At 45.0% G+C, this 21,265-nt stretch overlaps 1 protein-coding gene across 1 annotated transcript in view; it reads left to right on the forward strand.

Annotated features, from left to right (window-relative positions):
* The window catches only part of LOC126284542 (uncharacterized), a 495,687-nt gene that overhangs the window by 407,841 nt on the left and 66,581 nt on the right, over positions 1–21,265 (forward strand). Inside the window, exons 7-8 of the mRNA XM_049983544.1 lie at positions 7,469–7,759; positions 16,783–17,000. Of these exons, the coding sequence (XP_049839501.1) occupies positions 7,469–7,759; positions 16,783–17,000 (509 nt within the window). The remainder of the gene's footprint in view (positions 1–7,468; positions 7,760–16,782; positions 17,001–21,265) is intronic.

The raw sequence follows: 21,265 nt of genomic DNA on the forward strand, positions 1-21,265 counted from the left end.
TAGAAAACTGTGCGCTCGCACTAGTTGCGACGCCACAACGTGTCTTGATTTTTCTTTAGCCTTGCTTCCATTATTAGCCGTAACGTCAGAATTGCCTCTCTCGTACCTTTACTTTTCCTAAAGCCAAACTGATCGTACCCTAGTGCATTTTCAATTTTCTTTTCCATTCTTCTGTATATTATTCTTGTAAGCAGCTTCGATGCATGAGCTATTAAGCTGATTGTGCGATAATTCTCGCACTTGTCAGCTCTTGCCGTCTTCGGAATTGTGTGGATGATGCTTTTCCGAAAGTCAGATGGTATGTCGCCAGACTCATATATTCTACACACCAACGTGAATAGTCGTTTTGTTGCCACTTCCCCTAATGATTTTAGAAAATCTGCTGGAATGTTATCTATCCCTTCTGCCTTATTTGACCGTAAGCCCTCTAAAGCTCTTTAAATTCCGATTCTAATACTGGATCCCCTATCTCTTCTAAATCGACTCCTGTTTCTTCTTCTATAACATCAGACAAATCTTCACCCTCATAGAGGCTTTCAATGTATTCTTTCCACCTGTCCGATCTCTCCTCTGCATTTAACAGTGGAATTCCCGTTGCACTCTTAATGTTACCACCGTTGCTTTTAATGTCACCAAAGGTTGTTTTGACTTTCCTGTATGCTGAGTCTGTCCTTCCGACAATCATATCTTTTTCGATGTCTTCACATTTTTCCTGCAGCCATTTCGTCTTAGCTTCCCTGCACTTCCTATTTATTTCATTTCTCAGCGACTTGTATTTCTGTATTCCTGATTTTCCCGGAACATGTTTGTACTTCCTCCTTTCATCAATCAACTGAAGCATTTCTTCTGTTACCCATGGTTTCTTCGCAGCTACCTTCTTTGTACCTACGTTTTCCTTCCCAACTTCTGTGATGGCCCTTTTTAGAGACGTCCATTCCTCTTCAACTGTGTTGCCTACTGCGCTATACCTTATTGCTGTATCTATAGCGTTAGAGAACTTCAAACGTATCTCGTCATTCCTTAGAACTTCCGTATCCCACTTCTTAGCGTATTGATTCTTCCTGACTAATGTCTTGAACTTCAGCCTACTCTTCATCACTACTATATTGCGATCTGAGTCTATATCTGCTCCTGGTTACGCCTTACAATCCAGTATCTGATTTCGGAATCTGTCTGACCATGATGTAATCTAATTGAAATCTTCCCGTACCTCTCGGCCTTTTCCAAGTATACCTCCTTCTCCTACCACGTTCAAGCTTCTGACATTCCACGCCCGACTCGTAGAACATTATCCTTTCGTTGATTATTCAATCTTTTTCTCATGGTAACCTCCCCCTTGGCAGTCCCCTCCCGGAGATCCATATGGGGGACTATTCCGGAATCTTTTTCCAATGGAGAGATTATCATGACACTTCTTCAACTACAGGCCACATGTCCTGTGGATACACGTTACGTGTCTTTAATGCAGTGGTTTCCATTGCCTTCTGCATCCTCATGTCGTTGATCATTGCTGATTCTTTCGCCTTTTAGCGGCAATTTCCCACCCCTAGGACAAGAGAGTGCCCTGAACCTCTATCCGCTCCTCCGCCCTCTTTGACAAGGCCGTTGGCAGAATGAGGCTGATTATTTATCGAAATTTAGGCAGTGGCGGGGATCGAACATGGGACCGAAGACGTTTTGATTATGAATCAAATGCGCTACTTTTTTTTTTTTAATCTCATTTGGGTCGCTTTTCTTCGTTGCATCTGCTCGGGGCGGACGTCGTACGACATCCATTTATGTTCGTTGTTGATCGATTGATTCAGTTTTTTTATTACAGAGGGCACGTAACCCTCTGACCGAACACGGTGAGCTACCGTGCCGGCTACCCCTAGATCACGGGATAATACTAAGCAGTTACTCAGTTAGTATCAGCTCTAAGCGAGAGACATGGGCTGCCAATATGGATTGCGAATGACTATATGCTAGAAAGGCCAGGATAATCTGAATGCCGGTAAAACCGCAATACCATCATAGTACCCCTAAGTACAGCAACTACGGAGAGAATGGAGAATAATTTCGACATTACTGTACATGGAACTGGCAAGGGTATAAGTGAGAGAACCCAGTACAACATAGACTGAAAGGCACAGTCTATGAACACAGCGTGGAAGTTAGGAATATGCAGTCTAAGTACACTCCTGAAAACGGGGAAAATGGAAAAATCAAAATTATTATTATTAAGAAAGGGTATGAATTGGACTGATCAGGTGAAGACCCAGACTTGATACTAGAGTGTAGTTTTCGTTGCAGCATTTGCAGTGTTTACGAAATAGGCGTGGAAGCAGGCACCAAATTCAGAGACGCTCTGTAAGCATCGTAACTGGTCGGTACAGATACTGGGCAAACTGAAAAGAAATCATTGAATGGAAGTCGATTCTGTAATCGTGAAACCCAGTTGGATAAATTTTAGAGAAGCGGCCCTCGGTATTTGGCGTCACCATCGTGCGATTTGCGAAGGAATAACGTAAGAGTGCTTAGGACGAGTACAGCCCCTACGCCAGTAGAATGGGACAGAAAATCGTTGATATTAGCAGCAAGCCATATATATATATATATATATATATATATATATATATATATATATATATTGTGTTTAAAAAATGACCGGTATATTTGAAACGGCAATACAAACTAAACGAGCAGCGATAGAAATACACCGTTTGTTGCAATATGCTTGGGACAACAGTACATTTTCAGGCAGACAAACTTTCGAAATTACGGTAGTTACAATTGTCAACAACAGATGACGCTGGGGTCTGGGAAGCTCTATAGTACGATATTTTCCACATATCCACCATGCGTACCAATAATATGGCGTAGTCTCTGAATGAAATTACCCGAAACCTTTGACAACGTGTCTGGCGGAATGGCTTCACATGCAGATGAGATGTACTGCTTCAGCTGTTCAATTGTTTCTGGATTCTGGCGGTACACCTGGTCTTTCAAGTGTCCCCACAGAAAGAAATCACAGGGGCTCATGTCTGGCGAATAGGCAGGCCAAACCACGCCGCCTCCTGTATGTTTCGGATAGCCCAAAGCAATCACACGATCATCGAAATATTCATTCAGGAAATTAAAGACGTCGGCCGTGCGATGTGGCCGGGCACCATCTTGCATAAACCACGAGGTGTTCGCAGTGTCGTCTAAGGCAGTTTGTACCGCCACAAATTCACGAAGAATGTCCAGATAGCGTGATGCAGTAATCGTTTCGGATCTGAAAAATGGGCCAATGATTCCTTTGGAAGAAATGGCGGCCCAGACCAGTACTTTTTGAGGATGCAGGGACGATGGGACTGCAACATGGGGCTTTTCGGTTCCCCATATGCGCCATTTCTGTTTATTGACGAAGCCGTCCAGGTAAAAATAAGCTTCGTCAGTAAACCAAATGCTGCCCACATGCATATCGCCGTCATCAATCCTGTGCATTATATCGTTAGCGAATGTCTCTCGTGAAGCAATGGTAGCGGCGCTGAGGGGTTGCCGCGTTTGAATTTTGTATGGATAGAGGTGTAAACTCTGGCGCATGAGACGATACGTGGACGTTGGCGTCATTTGGACCGCAGCTGCATCACGGCGAACGGAAACCCTAGGCCGCTGTTGGATCACCTGCTGCACTAGCTGCGCATTGCCCTCTGTGGTTGCTGTACGCGGTCGCCCTACCTTTCCAGCACGTTCATCCGTCACGTTCCCAGTCCGTTAAAATTTTTCAAACACATCCTTTATTGTTTCGCTTTTCGGTACTTTGGTTACATTAAACCTCCGTTGAAAACTTCGTCTTGGTGCAACAACACTGTGTTCTAGGCGGTGGAATTCCAACACCAGAAAAATCCTCGGTTCTAAGGAATAAACCATGTTGTCCACAGCACACTTGCACGCTGTGAACAGCACACGCTTACAGCGGAAAGACGACGTACAGAATGGCACACCCACAGACTGCGTTGTCTTCTATATCTTTCACATCACTTGCAGCGCCATCTGCTGTTGAAAATTGTAACTACTGTAATTTCGAAAGTTTGTCCGCCTGAAAATGTACTGTTGTCTCAAGCATAGTGCAACAAACGGTATATTTCTATCGCTGCTCGTTTAGTTTTTATTGCCGTTTCAAATATACCGGTCATTTTTGAAACACCCTGTATGTGTGTGTGTGTGTGTGTGTGTGTGTGTGTGTGTGTGTCAGGAGGAAATGTACATGCTTTGAAGGGTGATAGTGATTCCGAACAAAAAACTTCATATGGAAGTATGCCCTATTCCGAATGGTTTCCGAGATAGAACACATTAAATATCACTTGTGTACGTTTTTCTCGAATAACTCGAAAACCGCATGCTCGAGCGAAAACGTGTCGCAGTACAAAATTACACTGTATTAAATTTCCTACAAAAAAAGTCCAATTCATTTTTTCTCTAGAACAAATGGTCTGTAGTTTTTGTAGGCCAATGTGAGGCAGCAAGTTGAGACGAACAGTTTGATACGGGACACGTACGGTCTATAACGTCGGGAAACTACCGCCGCTGATGCGGCTACAACACTCCACTCCTGGAGAATTTTGGCACCTCTGTACGCTCCGCCACATACTGTCCGTGGCTTGCGGAGTCCATACGTAGATGAAGAGTAGACCTCCTCGTCTCAGAAGAACCCCGCGCGCTCCGCTGTCAGGAGCGGAGACGGCGGCTGGCTGGATGTTAATCGCGCAGCTTCCAGCTCCAGCTCCGTGGCAGGCGCTCGACCCGCGAGTGCTGTCAGCCGCGGAGACGCGGGCAGCACACAGCCCGCATGAAATATTCATGGCCCGCCAGCCGCTCGCCTCGCCTTCACAAAGGCCGCGTCTTTCGCCCCGACAGTCGCGCCTACTTCAGGCACCTCAGCCTATCTGCGAGCCGCCTCTCTTCCTAGAGCGCGAGAAATACGATAGCGACACCAGGCTATCTTAGAACACGGAAACGTCTTCACTGCCCTCGTCATCGCGCATTTTGGTTCCACATCTGCTTTATCTGTCTCTCGGAAACCCCACCGTTAATCTTACCAGATGCAACCCTTCTAAGACACAACCAATAGTTTTAGAGCACACCATCCGTTGTCTCCGCCTCCATGACTACTACCTCATAGTTCATAATCGTACTATTGACAGTGTGCTTGGACTATCCCTCGCGAAAAAACATGGAAAAATGCACCCATTAACCAAAGGACGAATAGCCTAGAATAAACTGAAACGACTAATTGGCTGAACATGGGGGTCGCACGACTCTACCACACTCCGAACTTACTAAGCATTACTCCGACCTTTATCGTCAGTGCCACTACCGCCTGTGTTTCCGATCCATCGAATTCTATCACTTCCCCAAAATCCTCACTTGCCACACCCTTCGCCTCATCTTAATTAATATCTTCTCGTCTCTCCTTCTCCACGGAGCACTGTCTTTCTTACTATTACCGAAAACTTGAGGCCAGTCATCCAGTCATCGTCAAACGGCAGCGAGGATTTGTTGTACACAGTTGCTACTTTTCTCCTATAATACAGCCTAACAGCATCTTCATGATTCTCTTATTTATGAAAGAAGGTCTCAGCATTTTACTTCAGTGCTATTTACGAAAACAACAACAGTGTTCTCAACAATGTTTCTGTTCCACTCCATGCCATGGTTCTCGTTACACCTCCGTTGTTCCAAGTCCACATTCCCATCATTTTGCCGGCCGGAGTGGCAGTGCGGTTCTAGGCGCTACAGTCTGAAACCGCGGAACCGCTATGGTCGCAGGTTCGAATCCTGCCTCGGGCATGGATGTGTGTGATGTCCTTAGGTTAGTTAGGTATAAGTAGTTCTAAGTTCTAGGGTACTGATGACCACAGATGTTGAGTCCCATAGTGCTCAGAGCCATTTGAGTCTCTTGAATGGCGTGTGACAAGGGCCTCCCGTCGGGTAGACCGCTCGCCTGGTGCTAGTCCTTCGATTTGACGCCACTTCGGCGACTTGATCGTCGATGGGGATGAAATGATGATAGTTAGGACAACACAACACTCAGTCCCTGAGCAGAGAAAATCTCCGACCCAGCCGGGAATCGAACCCGGGCCCGTAGGATTGACAGTCTGTCGCGCTGACCACTCAGCTACCGGGGGCGGATAGTCTCTTGAATGAAAAATGAGGCTAGGGAAATGAAATAATAATAATACAATTATTTCTGTGATATCGGACAAATGAACGGCTCGGCTTTCGTAGACCTACGTACTTGTAGCTCATAGTATGCCTATGAAGGACTAACTCCTCAACTTAATACCAGTCGATTTGAAACCGGTGGCGGTGTAGTCTGTTCTTATCTGTTGGGCAACAGGACAGACGAAATGTCACTCTCACAGTACATATTGAAGTGGAGAGTGTATGTTGTGACATAGGTCACCATGTATTGCTGAAGGCAACTCACAGTCTGTGGGTACTGATGTGTTTCTCGTCCTGTCGTCTTGTATCCTGTCCTTCATCAATAGTGCAGTTGGCTGGGAGTTACATGGAGTATTAATACGATCGGATGGTTTTTGTTGGTCGTAGATATCGATTCGTTGCTGGACGATGGAAGATGCCATTGGGATAAAGGATCCAGATGCAGTTATGAACTTTTTTTTTTTTTTTTTTTTTTTTTTTTTTTTTTTTTTTTTTTCCAGTCTACTGACTGGTTTGATGCGGCCCGCCACGAATTCCTTTCCTGTGCTAACCTCTTCATCTCAGAGTAGCAATTGCAACCTACGTCCTCAATTATTTGCTTGACGTATTCCAATCTCTGTTTTCCTCTACAGTTTTTGCCCTCTACAGCTCCCTCTAGTACCATGGAAGTCATTCCCTCATGTCTTAGCAGATGTCCTATCATCCTGTCCCTTTTCCTTATCAGTGTTTTCCACATATTCCTTTCCTCTCCGATTCTGCGTAGAACCTATGAACTATGGCAATTATTATTACTATTATTGTTATTAGTTCAGAATGAATTTTTCATTCTTCTGTTGAGTGTGCGCTGATACGAAACTTCCTGCAGATTAAAACGGTGTGGCAGACCAGGAGTCCAACATCGCGGATCGAAAGACGAAAGTTCCAGTTTCGAATACTGGTCCGTCAAACGGTTTTCATTTGCCAGGAAGTTTGACAACTACTATTATTCCACAATGAGATTTTCACTCTGCAGCGGAGTGTGCGCTGATATGAAGCTTCCTGGCAGATTAAAACTGTGTGCCGGACCGAGAGCAGGCAAGTGCTCTACCACTTGCCCGCGAAAGGCAAAGGACCCGAGCTCGAGTCTCGGTCCGAAACACAGTTTTAATCTGCCAGGAAAATTCAACTACTATTATTATCGTCATCATTGTGTACTGGTCATGTAGCATGCAAACTGTAATCTCGCCTGCTAAGGTGTACAAACCACGCAGCCAGGTGACGTGCCTCTGCGGCGTTGCAGACTCGCTGCTGGGGTCGGGCTCGGAGGACGAGGACGAGGAGTGCGAGCCGGGCGTGGGCGGCGCGGCGGCGCTCAAGGCGGGCGCGGGGGCGGCGGGGGCGGGAGCCGGCGGCGGCGGCGCGGCGGGCGCTCACGGGGGCCCGGGCCAGCCGCCGCCCCACACGCCGCTACAGCCGCCGCCCGAGGCCAACAACAACGACATGGTGGGCCCGCTGGTGGGCGGCGCGCCGCCGGGCCCGCTCGTGGCGCCCGCCGACGTCAAGCCGGGCCAGGACGACTCCGAGGACCAAGGTGAGCCCGCGCAGCCGCGACAGCGCGCCTGACCGCAGTCCCAGCCCCGGGCCTCTTACGAAGTAAACTAAGGACTCCCGCGACGCTACAAATGAGCACACTAGCCGACATCACGCCGGTATCGTGCAACACCGCTCCCCAACTGTTTGTTATTAATAGCCTCAGTTCGGAGAGATTTCTCCAGGTATGATGCTTTCACATCTCTGGTAATTAGATGCCGCAGAGGTACCAAATTGGGAGCATTTATACGGCTACGTTTCACCTTTTAACATTTCAATGTTCGGATAATAAGTTGCCGTCTCTTTATCTAAGAATAGACGATGAATGCAGCTAGCCGCTATCTCTGTGTAATGTCTTGTCTGTATAGACGTGTATCTGTTGCCTTTAAGATCCCTTCACCTCTACACATAAATCTATACAGTAAAGTAAGGACCTCCCAGTTCTTGGCTGATCCCTGATAGGCGAAAAATTAGACTAATGGAGGATTATTAATATTATCTCTATTTTCATTCGCTCTCTCTCTTTCCCTCCTTTATCTACGTATAGTTTTTAATATAATATTTCATTACGTGAAATCAGCCAAATAGGATCTTTGGTGGAGTCCTTCGTCTTGGTAATCAGCGGCTGGCTTGCTGTGAGAGATCTTTACATTTATTATTACTGTTAAACACTGCAATCACTCGGGAGAATCAATCGTTTGGACAATTTGTTCCTTTTACGAAAGATTGCGAATTCCAGATGTGTACTAAGCCTTTTTGGACGATTTATCACAGACTCAGTGATTGCAGGCTCTCTTCGACATAGCTGAAACTTCCCCACTAATTACAGGGCTAACGTGATCATCACATGATTCAGAAAAGACTCATTCGTTCATTCACTCCAGAACAAAAAAGTCACAAACCTTATTTATGAAAGAAATTGTGTATTAAATCCATCTCCATTACATGTCCAGATCTCCGGTGATTCCACGCCTTAATTATTTTTCTTTTACAGTCTCTTTCTCTTCAAACAAACCCCTGGCGGCACAAACGTTAATTGGCTCGCTTTACCGAGAAGAAAAGCAGAATATGTATCTCTCAGAAACACGTCAATCCCTCAACAGATACTCCAGAAGCTCTCCTCGTTACCACTCTAACAACCATGGAGAATGCATATATGCATCTCTGTTATTTCAAAGAATAAACGTACTAGAAAATACTTTGGCGTCGTCGAGCTGTCGCCGTATATATTACGAGAAAATCAGATCAGATAACTTTTCCAAAGTGAATGAATGTGGATGGTTTGATTTAATATGATTAATTGGTGCGTCGTAGAGCGTATTTTCTGTGGGGACATTACAACCTCCAATTCAAAATATTCCCAATCGTTTTCTACTGGTTAAGATAGAGTCGTTAAGAGGGCCATTAGGTAGGAGGTAGGGTGCTTGAGTGTTCGCCAAACCAGGAACGTACGTGTACAGTACTATGGCCACAACTGTTGACATGAGGACACACGTGTCCGCATCTTGTAGGATGCAGAGCAGCACTCGCTTGATAAGGATACTGAAAACAAAGAAGAAACAAAGCAAGCTGTTTTATGTCGACGGTAATCTCAACGGGTGGACCCAACTAAACAAAAACCCTCACGAAACATCACAGAACCACCTCCGGCCTGCACTACACCAACACCGACTCAAAGGAAGGCCTCGGCGCGTTTGGTGACGTCACGTCAGCTAGGCACGGCGAACGCCACGTCCGTTGCAGGCAGAAGTGCCTGGGCGTGCTTATCACTATAAATCTCTTATTTTTGGACAAAATGTTTGGTATTGTTTTGGATTCTGCAGTTTTATTTAGATGAAAGATTTTGTTACTATCGTAAAGCTACAAATGAAGATCATAGTTCTGTATTACTGAATCCTGTCCAAACAAACGTAGATCAATATGAGAAGATGCTTTGCCCCATTGCAAGCTTCGGAAATTTTACATTCAAGTAACTATATTTACTCGATCCATTTTGCTATCGAAACTTACCGCAACCCCCTTACAATTAACTCGTATTTTATTTATTTTCGTTTGACATCGTCACTGGAAATGTGAACTAATTTACATGTGTAAATGTCCAACTATTGCCAGTCATTAGATTGCAGTCGTTTTCAACGAAAGGAATTCTAAACAGGAAACAAAATAGCTTCATACATCGAAAATATATCTGAGCTTAAACTTTTTTAAACATGCAGATCAGAAAAGATAAATATTCCTCTCTTGCAACTGAAAGGAGAAACTTTATAAGATAAAAAAATATTATTTGAGAAAACAAGTCTCTCTCTTTTGCCTCTTCTTCTGTCCCCCACCCCCAACGTGTACAATCGCAGGATATTTCATTAACATTCAGTGCTCCTCACCCCATAGGCAACCAAGATACCTAAAGAAGAGCACCAATATGTTCACAGTTTCTTGTAAAAGCAACACAGTACAAACGTCCTTCTTCAGATTTACAAGTCAGGTAAAGAAGCACGAATTCTGTTGCTGCTGGACCATGAAGTTGTTTTTGTATGTCAATCCTTAAAACAGGTGGAAATTTAAGTTCAGGAGAACACTATTGCTAAGAAGTGTAATGTATTTCACAATTAATTGATTGCAGAAATCTCTCAGAAGAATGTGTGTTGGTCAACTACCGCCAATAGTTTCACATTTTCCTGTGTCAGACAGGGAGACACCACCGTTATGAGTATGCCTGCAACAGACCTGGCGTCCGCCGTGCCTAGCTGACGTGACGTCACGAACAAGCGCCGAGGCCTTCCTTTGAGTCGGTGTTGACTACACCCACCATACACTGTGGGTTAAATGCCTGTTTGTGCCTTCGTTGTACTCGATGCCTTGCGTCACTGGGTAACAAGCAAAATCGCTATTTTTTCGAGGTACAAGACACGAAACGGCGCTACGTGCAGCTCCCTTCGTAGCGTTCTCTGTTTGAAGTGGGTCTGCATTTTTTGACAAACATTTTCCCTGAGTTTGACCTGACTGTCACTGACAAGGTGTGATTCTCGTCTGCGATCAGTGCTGTTTAGGATCCACCAGTTTTACGCCGTCTCTTGTAACACAATTCTTTGTTGGCACGATGTGCACTCTGTGGATAGTAACCGTGACAAAACTTCATTGACGATGAAGTCCAGACACGACAGCTAGTTTTTGCCATTCTGTCTACGTCTCCTCCATACAGTTGTAGAGTGCACACCTACCACTTCACTCCCATGAGGGTAACACGGCCACCTGCTGTCAGATCCCAGAGATACAGCAATCTGCTTCAGAACTTTGACAGACCACAGCAAAGGCAAGAGTCCTTGTATGCAAGGAAAAAAAAGGAAAAAAAAAACAGTTTAGTGATTCAAACCACACACTGCAACAAATTTTAATATTTAGGCTATAACTGTATGTAGGACAGTTTAATTAATTTTACGTTGCTGCTGTCCACATTATATCGATTATCAACAGTAAGATGGATAGTGGATCATTTGTTTGTTAGTCCGCATACTTCGAGGTTACGTAATTTTTAATTTTTCAAGATAATTTTGAAGTTTCCAAGAATATTTTTGTCTTTTAATTTGTAACTTGTCAATGTCTCAACAAACATTTTGGTCCCCTTTTTAGTTCCGGAGGGAAAGGAAGATGAGGACATTTACCGTAATTTACGATGTGCTGTGTTCCGTGTCCCTGTTTAGCACACAATTTCAATGTCCGGCATTTTTAAAGAGCCATCTCACGTAAATAACACGTAGCTACAGCCAACTTTCTAACTGTTGACGTAGTTGCATTTTTATTTCCTTATATGATATTTACAATGTGCTCTGTGATATGTGCTGGCTAGAACTATTAAGATTATTAACAAGGAACATGCTTGCAACATGTGAAGCCTTCCTTGCTAAATAATGATCAAAGTAAATGCAAGCCGACCTGATAGAAGGAAGTAGACTTATGTTTTCCCACCTTCTTTTAATCGACCTAATGACAGCGATTTGTTATACATGAAATCTAGCAAGCAAATTCTTATTACATTCACACTGTCGAGCACGCTGGAACATTTCCGAGAGAGTAATCCAAAAAGGAACGATGTTCGCCATGCAACATGCGTATATCTCGTACGCGATGCATCTATAGACAGAGCAAGAGATGTATATGATTACGTTCATGATCGTTGACCGTAGATGAGCAATTCCGGGAAATAAATTTCGTTGGGTCCACAATCAAGCCAGAGAAACACTGAGCGATAGTAGACTGAAGTGTGGGTAGAAGCACTTGACGTCCAAATCATCACCTTGGAGCTGCTCGCAATTAAAGCAATGAAGACAAATTTTAAATCGTCCTACCTTTACCTGTTGTGCCACGAGTTAAGCGTGGATTTGTACCGATCCATCTTTGACTGGTCCAACGCGTTGGCGGTTTCACAATGGCACGCCACAGCGTTTACCGAGCCTGCCCGTCTGCCGGACGGGGAATAAACTCACAGAGTTTTTGAGACGCGGGGGAGGGCCCGTTCTCTCTGTCCGGGCTCCCGTGTGTCCCGCCGGCGCACAACGGGCGCCTGTACGCCGCCGTCTTTGAAGCTCGCCGCCGCAAATGGCCCGACGCGACGCCACAGGGGCCACAGACAACTGTATTGCCGGCTGACCCCTTTCCCGGGATTACACTCGCCACAATCGAGTCCGCTCTTCAATCTCTCCCTCTGAGGGAAACTTTTCCTTTGCCGGCATTCGTGAGGCTGGTCGCAGCTGAGAACACCCCCTCATGTATCAGGCGGGGTTTGGAAAAGTGCTGAACATGTGACTCTTCAAGCTTTCTCGGCAGATATGTTGTAAATAGTCTCCAAGGTTTGCTGCCGAGTGACGTTGTACAAATTCCACAATATTTTCTCGGAGCAACTGTCTGACTTTTCAGGTGGTCGAATCTTGCTAGTGGCTACGGTCAGTAATACTTAGCTACCAGCAAAGTTCATCCACCTGAAGATGTTGGACAGTTGCTCTGAGGAAAATTGTGGAATGAAGATGTTGTGCCAAGGCCCACTCTTGTACCCTTGATGACTGCACGACACAAAGCTTTGCACTTCGCTTGGGCCCGTCAACACCGATACTAGACGTTGATGACCGGAGACATGTTGCCTGGTCGTACGAGTCTCGTTTTAAATTGTATCGAGCGCCTGGAGGTGTACGGGTATGGATACAACCTCATGATTCCGTGGACACTGCATGTCAGCAGGAGACAGTTCAAGCTGGTGAACGCTCTGTGATATGGGGCTTCTGCAGTTGGAGTGACATGGGACCACTGATACGTCCACATACGACTCTGACAGAAGACACGTGCGTAAGCATCCAGTCTGATCACCTGCATTAATTCATGTCCACTGTGCAATCCGGTTGGACTTGAGTAATTCCAGCAGGACAATGTGGCACCCCACACGTCCAGAACTGCTACAGAGTGGCTCCAGGAACACTCTTCTAAGTTTAAACACTTCCATTGAGCACCAAATTCTCCAGACATGAACGTTATTGACCATATCTAGGTTATTGTCCATATCTAGCCTTGCAACGTGCTCTTCAGAATGGACCTCCATCCCTATCACTCTTATGAATTTATGGACAGTCCTGCAGGATTCATGGCGTCAGTTCCCTCCAGCACTACTTCAGACATTAGTCGAGTCCATGCCACGTCGTGTTGCGGCACCTCTGTGTGCTCGCGGTGGCCCTACACGGTATTAGGCCGGTGTACCAGTTTCTTTGGCTCTTCAGTGTATACTGTAGCAGTTATTTACATGTATACACCGAATTGTGTTACTTGGCAATGGCGAATCATGAGACACTTATTTTCTTCCTTAAGTTTTGCACACCAGTGTGTCTGTTTGACGGAGGGAGGGGGGGGGGGGTGGAGGGGAATTGCAAGTATGTTAAACTCCAAGCTGATGTAGAAAAAGACTGTGGGCCAGCTAGGGACAACATGAGCGATGTATAACTGTAGTTGGTTGACCAAAACACACTTGGATGACGCGCAGGCGAGGAGGGAGGGAAAGCACACGTGGCTGTGTCTCCCAGCGGAGCGTCAGCTGAGGGGGCGGCCGGCGGCCCTCTGAACCCAGCCAGCTGCAGGCGCCGCGTCGCTGAAGGCGCGTGGCGCGGCCGCGGGCTGCAGCGGCTGCCGGGGGCTCCCCTCGCTGCCACTCACAACAGCCACTGACCATTGCCTGCTGTTCGTGAAGGCTCGCCGCTAGGACGTGGAGAAAGGCCCTGCAGCTGCAGTTGAGCGGAGAACAGGCGCATATTGCAAAAGAAAGTGGGAGAGGGTGAACTCCTGTCACTTCCGATAGGGTAAGCTCTGCGTTGATCGCCTACGACACGGTAAAATTTGTTACAGGCTCTCTGCTGTTCCTGGTCTATATGAACGATTTAGGACGCAATCTGAACAGTCCTCACAGATTGTTTGCAGAGGATGCCTCCATTAACCGTCTAGTAAACCCATCAGCAGTTCAAAACCAAGTACAGCACGCGACGCTCTGTACCCTTGCAGCTGTGGCGGCGTTGCTGAAGGCACGACGTACTGGCGAGGCGTTTTCCGTGCGAGAGCGGTTCGCCGCGCAGTCGTCAGCCGGCGGGCCCTCCCCCGCACAATGGGGATCGTGACAGCGGATTAGGCGCGCAGCGGCTCACACGCGACCTGCGGCGCGGCGGGTGGGGTCCGGACTGTGTGCAGCCGCTGGCCGGCGCTATCGCGGCAGGAATCTCGCTGCGTGTCTGCCTCTTCTTCACAACTCTGACGCCCGCCTTTTGTGTTAGCAGGTTTCAGGCACGTCGCAGCCAGTGTCGGACGCCGTCGCAGGAGACTCCGACGTCGACGTGGCGAGGGCTGCCGGCCGGACTGAGCGCGACTCTGCTTTTTTACTTTTGTGTTTCTTATGTTTCGTCACTTCACAGGACGCAACTCGTGCCAACAACGTCACAGATCACAGGCTGTAATCTTCTTATATGCCTTGTACCAGAATATTAGCTGGCGGTCAGAGGATTAAAAAGAAGTGTGCCACATACTAATCACGACACCGTTTGTTGGCGACAAAACTGTTTTTTGATGTCTGTAATGCTGCAAAGTAGCATTTATGTTGTTGTTGTTGTTGTTGTTGTTGTGATCTTCAGTAAGCAGACTGGTCTTATAAAAGGGAAGCGGGAGCTGGGAATGTGACTGGGCTGCAGCCTGTATTAGTTGTTACTCTACATCTACACCGAGCCAACTGTAGAAGAAATGAAAGAGAAATTGGAAAAGGGAGAAGAATCAAAAAGGATGAAGTTTGCTGGTGACATAGCAATTATGTCACAGATGCAAAAGGACTTTGAAGATAAGTTGAACTGAAAGACGCTATAAAATAAATACCTACTAAACTGTAACAAAAATGATGAAATGTAGTCGAATTAAATAAGGCAGTCGAAGGGCAATTACATTAGGAAATGAGAGAGTAAAAGTACAAGTTTGGTTTTGCTATTTGTGCAGCAATATCACTAAAGATGGGTAAAGTAGTGACGTAACATACTGAGTAGCAATAATAAGAAAGAGTTTCAGAGACTACAAAGGTGTATCGACATCGAATATACGTTTGAATGTTAGGATGTGTTTTATTGATGATGTTTCGCTCGATTAGAATCTTGTACTGAAGTGAAACACGGACGATAAACCGTACGGGCAAGAAGAGAATAGACACTTTTGAAGTGTGATGTTAAAGGATAATGCTGAAGAATAGTCGGGTAGATTGGGTAACTAATGAGGAAGTGCTGAATAGAAATGGAGGGAAAAGAAATTTATGGCACAATTTCGCTAAAAGATTTTAGAAATGACTTTGTAAAGGAAGGTGCATCCATTGTTTCGAAGCTGTAGCGACCTTTGCATTAGACCATTCGTATTTCTTTACTATGTCATTATTATACGTTTATTCTTAGTTGTATCTGCCCTTGCGGGCAACAATTTGTTGGTAATTGGCGATCAGTCTGTACGCGGAGCCGGTGTTTCATGAGCCGCCATAAGCCTCTGCTTAAATTATTCTTTACTGTGCGATCGATTTCCGTAAGTGCAAACGTCTTGTATACAGAGAAAAGACACGTAAAAAGTATGTTCAAAACTGCAGTAAAATACAAGCAGTACTTAAAATTTGAATTAACAGCAAGCATATATACCTAGAAAATGAGCAGCAAATCTAAAATATAATATTTGTATCTGTTGTTTAGTCGTGCAATGGTAGATGCATGGAGTGAATGAGCAAACGTCATTTAGAAATATTATTATTTTTTATTTATATATCCATATCATGTTGTTAATGCCAACTCTTGGTATTGCTAGTGTGTTACTAAAATTATGAAACATCCTTTCTGTGTGAAAGTTTTGTGCGTTCACCTTCTCGATAATGGTCTTTGACCAAAACAGCTTGCCCACAGAGAATAATTTAAGATGATGATGATGATTGGTTTGTAGGGCGCTCTACTGCGCGGTTACCAGTGCCCGTACCAAGTCCCAACTCTTTTTCACAGCCCAACCTACTCACTGTCACGAATGATGATGGTGAAGACAACATAAATACCCAGTCCCCTGGGAGAATAATTTAAACATAGGATTAAAATGTTATGAAACGTCTTTCCCAAAGTTCATCATAGTTGTACAACACAATCAAATAAAAATACTTTGACTAGAATAAATCACTGATTGATAGGAGACACCCACAGAATAGGCGGTTTGGGAGTGATTGGAAGCCACGGCTTGACTCAGTAGCGGATGTATGTTGCCGCAGTTAAGGGGTGAAGAGGCTTGCACAGGGTAGAGTCGAGTGCGCAGCTGACTGAAGTCCACAACAACAACAGTGCAGCTGGTGAGTGTACGTTTGAGCGCTGCCCCGCGCGAGCTGGCTGTCCTAGTGTAGTGTGTAGCGTGTAGCGCCCCACGCCCGCCGTGCCGGGCCGTGGCCCCCGACAGCAGGTTGCGGGACAGAGACCCGCCATGTCTGAGCGGCAGGCGTGTGTTGGTCAGGCTCTCTGGACGGCGACCCGGAGACGCGCGACTCGCAGACGGAGAACAAAAGCCCCGACGACGGCAACTCGGGCTCGAAGCGACGCGGGCCGCGCACCACCATCAAGGCCAAGCAGCTCGAGATCCTGAAGACGGCCTTCTCGCAGACGCCCAAGCCCACGCGGCACATCCGCGAGCAGCTCGCCAAGGAGACCGGCCTGCCCATGCGCGTCATTCAGGTAAGCACCCCGCCGCCTCCCTTTGTTTATCTGTCGCCTGTGTCTTTGACGTCACATGTAAGCTCGAAACGTGTGACAAGTAATTTGCAGGGAAGTCAAAATAAAACGATTCACGCATGCATCTCAACACAGCCAACCAAACTTACATTATCCGACTCAGATGCGAATGATGTAAGTTGCATTGCCTACGATAAGGTGCATGAACTTAAGTGGGACCGTTTTATTTTGTCCGTCCTGTATTCATTCAGCGTATCGCAGAATAACACGGTATTAGTATAAAGATACCCATTCATGAGCCAAAACGTTATGACCATTGCGCATCACGACACTAAATGTCGCCCGGTGAAGTTGCGCAATAAGAAAACTGTTAAGCGAAACACATACGAATGATTTTTCGCGCGCAGACACGTGTCATGTGTAATTTTTCTGTCACCAATGTATTGGTGGCACCCAATGAAATGTTCAGTATTTCAGAAAGTGATCTTAAGGTAATTCGTCGATCCTCTCTCACAATGACAGCAGCAGTGTTTATGTTTCCTTCCGTAAGAGCAGTAACTGGAGCATTAGATCTACTTTGCTTTTAAATTGATTGTCTCTCCTCTTTAAACATTTTAAACTAAAAAATTCAACAAAAATTCATAGGTAGCTTTATGAATGTTCTTCTAAAGCTGTAATGTTAAAATAATTCCTTTGTTTAGGTAATCCGTTAATACATATAATACAATTAAGAAATGAAATTATATAACCTTTGATATAACCAGTTCAGTCATTATCTTTGGATGGAAACATCACCACTAACAATTACACAATACCAAAATTTGTGTTTTCATTATTACCATCATATAATTACATGAATGTTATCCGCAAACGTCTTCGGCATGTGCTAGCAAATCAATACACAGAAGGTTAAAAAATAGCGTCGCCTATTTTATGAGGTGGTAGTAACCGCCAAAAGAAAAAAATATCCAAAAAACATGGTCCGTAAATGCACACTTTCTGAGCTCTGTACACTTGTTCATAGGAAATGTTTAACTTGACGTCCATTCATGACACTGGTTACGGGAAGTGCTCTACGTAAGATCCGTCTATGGCAATGCTTCCCTCTTCCCTTCGGTATAAACTTCGAAATATCCTGTTTGTTGTTGCAAATTTTGGCATGCATAGCAGACGTGGTTCTGTAATGTTTAGTTATCTTTGACTAGAGTGGCGCAGACTAACATCATCACATATCCCCGTAACCAAAATTCTAGGAAATGAGGAAGCCAAGGTATGGGGCCTCCAACCCAGCGGTCCTGAAATGCACCATTTGTCTTGACCACTGGTGATAACTGTTTGTCCAGATGCAAATTACAAAATGTTTCAAGCAAATGTTCTTTAGCTGTCAGGGGGTCATCGATCAGCATGACTGCCTTCATTGTAGCTTTGTTTTTTACAAAGACATGAACAGCACACTGTATTTTTTATTCGGTAATTCATTTCCACTCCTAAGACCTATTCAAAAATATATCACAGGGTATCATTCACTGAAAGACAACGTTATTAATTACATAACACAACACTCTCTTTGTGCCCGGGATCACAAACTCGCCCACTTGCTGGAGTTGTCAGAAAACAAAATGAAAATCAAGTAAAAACATAACACAAAATTGACTTTGACTCTCCTGAACCACGTGACCGCTACGGTCGCAGGTTCGAATCCTGCCTCGGGCATGGATGTGTTTGATTGTCTTAGGTTAGTTAAGTTTAAGTAGTTCTAAGTTCTGGGAGACTGACGACTTCAGATGTTAAGTCGCATAGTGCTGAGAGCCATCTGAACGTTTTTTTGCTCAAAGTGGTGAGCCTAGACACCGAAACACTGGTGCACTAGTTGAATAAAAGAATTATTTACTGCTTCCAGTGCTGCCTGCTGAAGAGAATTACAAGCAAGCACGTTGCGTTCCTGCATGTCCTCTGGAGTTGTTGGAATATCGCGATAGACAACGTATTTAATGCATTTCCAAAGAAAAATTGCCAGAGGATAACTGGTCCTCCTCGACCAATCCATCTGGCAGGACACCTTCGGTTCAGAACAAGACGTGCACGCAAGGCATTATATGCTACACATCCATCGTGTTGATACCACATAAGCATTCTGGTTGTTAGCGGCACTTAATCCAGAAGAGGAGGAAGAATTCGTCTGAGGAAGTTGACACACGCTGTGCCGTTTAGACCACCATTGATGAAATAAGGGGCAATAATTGTAGTACCAAGCATCCCATACCACACGTTAACTTCCCCTGACGCTGATGTTCCACCTGTCTAAGCCATTGTGGGTTGTCGCTGGACCAAAAATGCATGTCCCTTCAATCTGAATAGTCACTCTGTCGGTACTCTCAAATGGTGAGAATTGGTACCGCATATTGTGGATCATGATCGTTTGGTGGTCCAGTGTCCAGACACTGTCCTGTCCTTTATTTTAGAAGGAACATTCATCGGTAAATATATTGGAGAAGAAGTTCTGGTTGGCGAGGATTTGCTGCTGTGCACAGAACTGTACACGATTATGGAAATCATTCCCATACAATTCTTGATGTAGGTGTGCATGGTTAGGTTGGAACCTGTCACGTGTAAGAATACGATGTACACTGGTTTTAGGAGTACCAATCTTGTATTCAAGCTGCCCTCTGCTCACATGTGGATTCATAGCAACGGAAGCGAGAACAGTAACTTCGGCAGCTCCGTCTGTGCAAGTGCTACGACGCTTGCGTTGTCGTGGGTTGAAACTTCCCGTTTCTTGAAAGTGTCACAACAAGCGAGGAAACATCCGTCGGGTGGTTGGTCCTTGTTAGGATATCACTCTCTGTACAGTTCCGCTGCCTGCGTAGCATTTCGCCTACCTTCAATAACAACAATAAAAGAAACGTTATGTCGATGCAGTTTGTAGGTAGGACAGCCTTTACTGTATGCCTACTCTACACAATAGTATTTAAAAGAACTAAACTACTGTACAAAATGTCCCCATACATAAGAAAACAGTATTGCAATTACTGTTCTGCTTACATTCCCCGCAAATGAGTAGTATTTCTACCCTCTCTTCGTTGGTGTACACTCTACTCACGCAACTCTTCAACTGACGATGGTTGACGAATGACGGGTGTGCATTCTACTTAGGTTTACATTTGTCCTCTGTCAACGTCAGCACGTGCATGTTTCCATTACGCCGAGTACCTGCACTAAGCGCTGGGAGCATCAACGTCAGTGTTGTGTTGTGTAATTAGTTAGTAACGTTGTGTTTCAGTGAATGGTACACCTTGATACATTTTTGAATAGGTCTTTAGGAGAGGAAATGAATTACCGAATAAAAAATACAGTGTGCCGTTTAAAAAAGTCTTACCGTGTTCATATTTTTTGTAAAAAACGAAGCTACAACAAAGGTATTGTGTGTGTATCTACTATTTGCTTCATATAATTTAACGTGCCTTATATATACTGGTTTCTTAGCATAAGCTAAACCCGTTTGACAACAACATTCATATGATACGACAGTGGTAAACAGTATAAAAGTTTGGACGTGGCGATGTGGTTTGGATCCTAAGTTACGGATTGTATTGTTTATATAAAATGTTGTATAATTATATTATCTGTGTTAACGGGATATGCAAACAAAGGAATGCATTTCAGAGTGAAATGTTTACTAAAATGTTTGTGAATTATATATATATATATATATATATACTATGCGACTCGCTCGCTCCATTTCTGACTTGTAGCACTTCGTTTCCATGGCCGGACGACATTTCTGGTGTAGTAGTGACAGACTATATACACAAACGTTCCTCGTGAATTAGTGTATTTACACTGGAGTGCAATCCATAACGACGAAAATAACTTCAGTATAATGTGTCACCGCCACGTAACAGAGCTCTATGAATTTTGGACGTTGCATAGAAAGACCTGTTACCCTATAGTACAGAAGGTAACGGAAAGAAATACGCAATTGGAAGAACAGAAATGACGCTTTTATTGTTCAAACACAAAAATTACACTGAAGTCACTGGTATTTATGAGAGTACCCCAGACATCAGGAAGGGCGGGTGTGGTTCTTAATAGGGTGTGTGATCACCGTGGACAGCAATGCATGCTCTGCAATGTGCTCCCACGCTGGCCAAAGGGTTGGTATGGATTGTAGAGTTCGAGTCCTCCACCAACGCTGGTGACAAGTGCTGGACGGCCGTTGGTTCATGTGGACGCCTTCCCAACGTATCCCACACGTGCTTCATGGAGTT

Source organism: Schistocerca gregaria, chromosome 8, assembly GCF_023897955.1.
Source record: "Schistocerca gregaria isolate iqSchGreg1 chromosome 8, iqSchGreg1.2, whole genome shotgun sequence".
Taxonomy (NCBI): domain Eukaryota; kingdom Metazoa; phylum Arthropoda; class Insecta; order Orthoptera; family Acrididae; genus Schistocerca; species Schistocerca gregaria.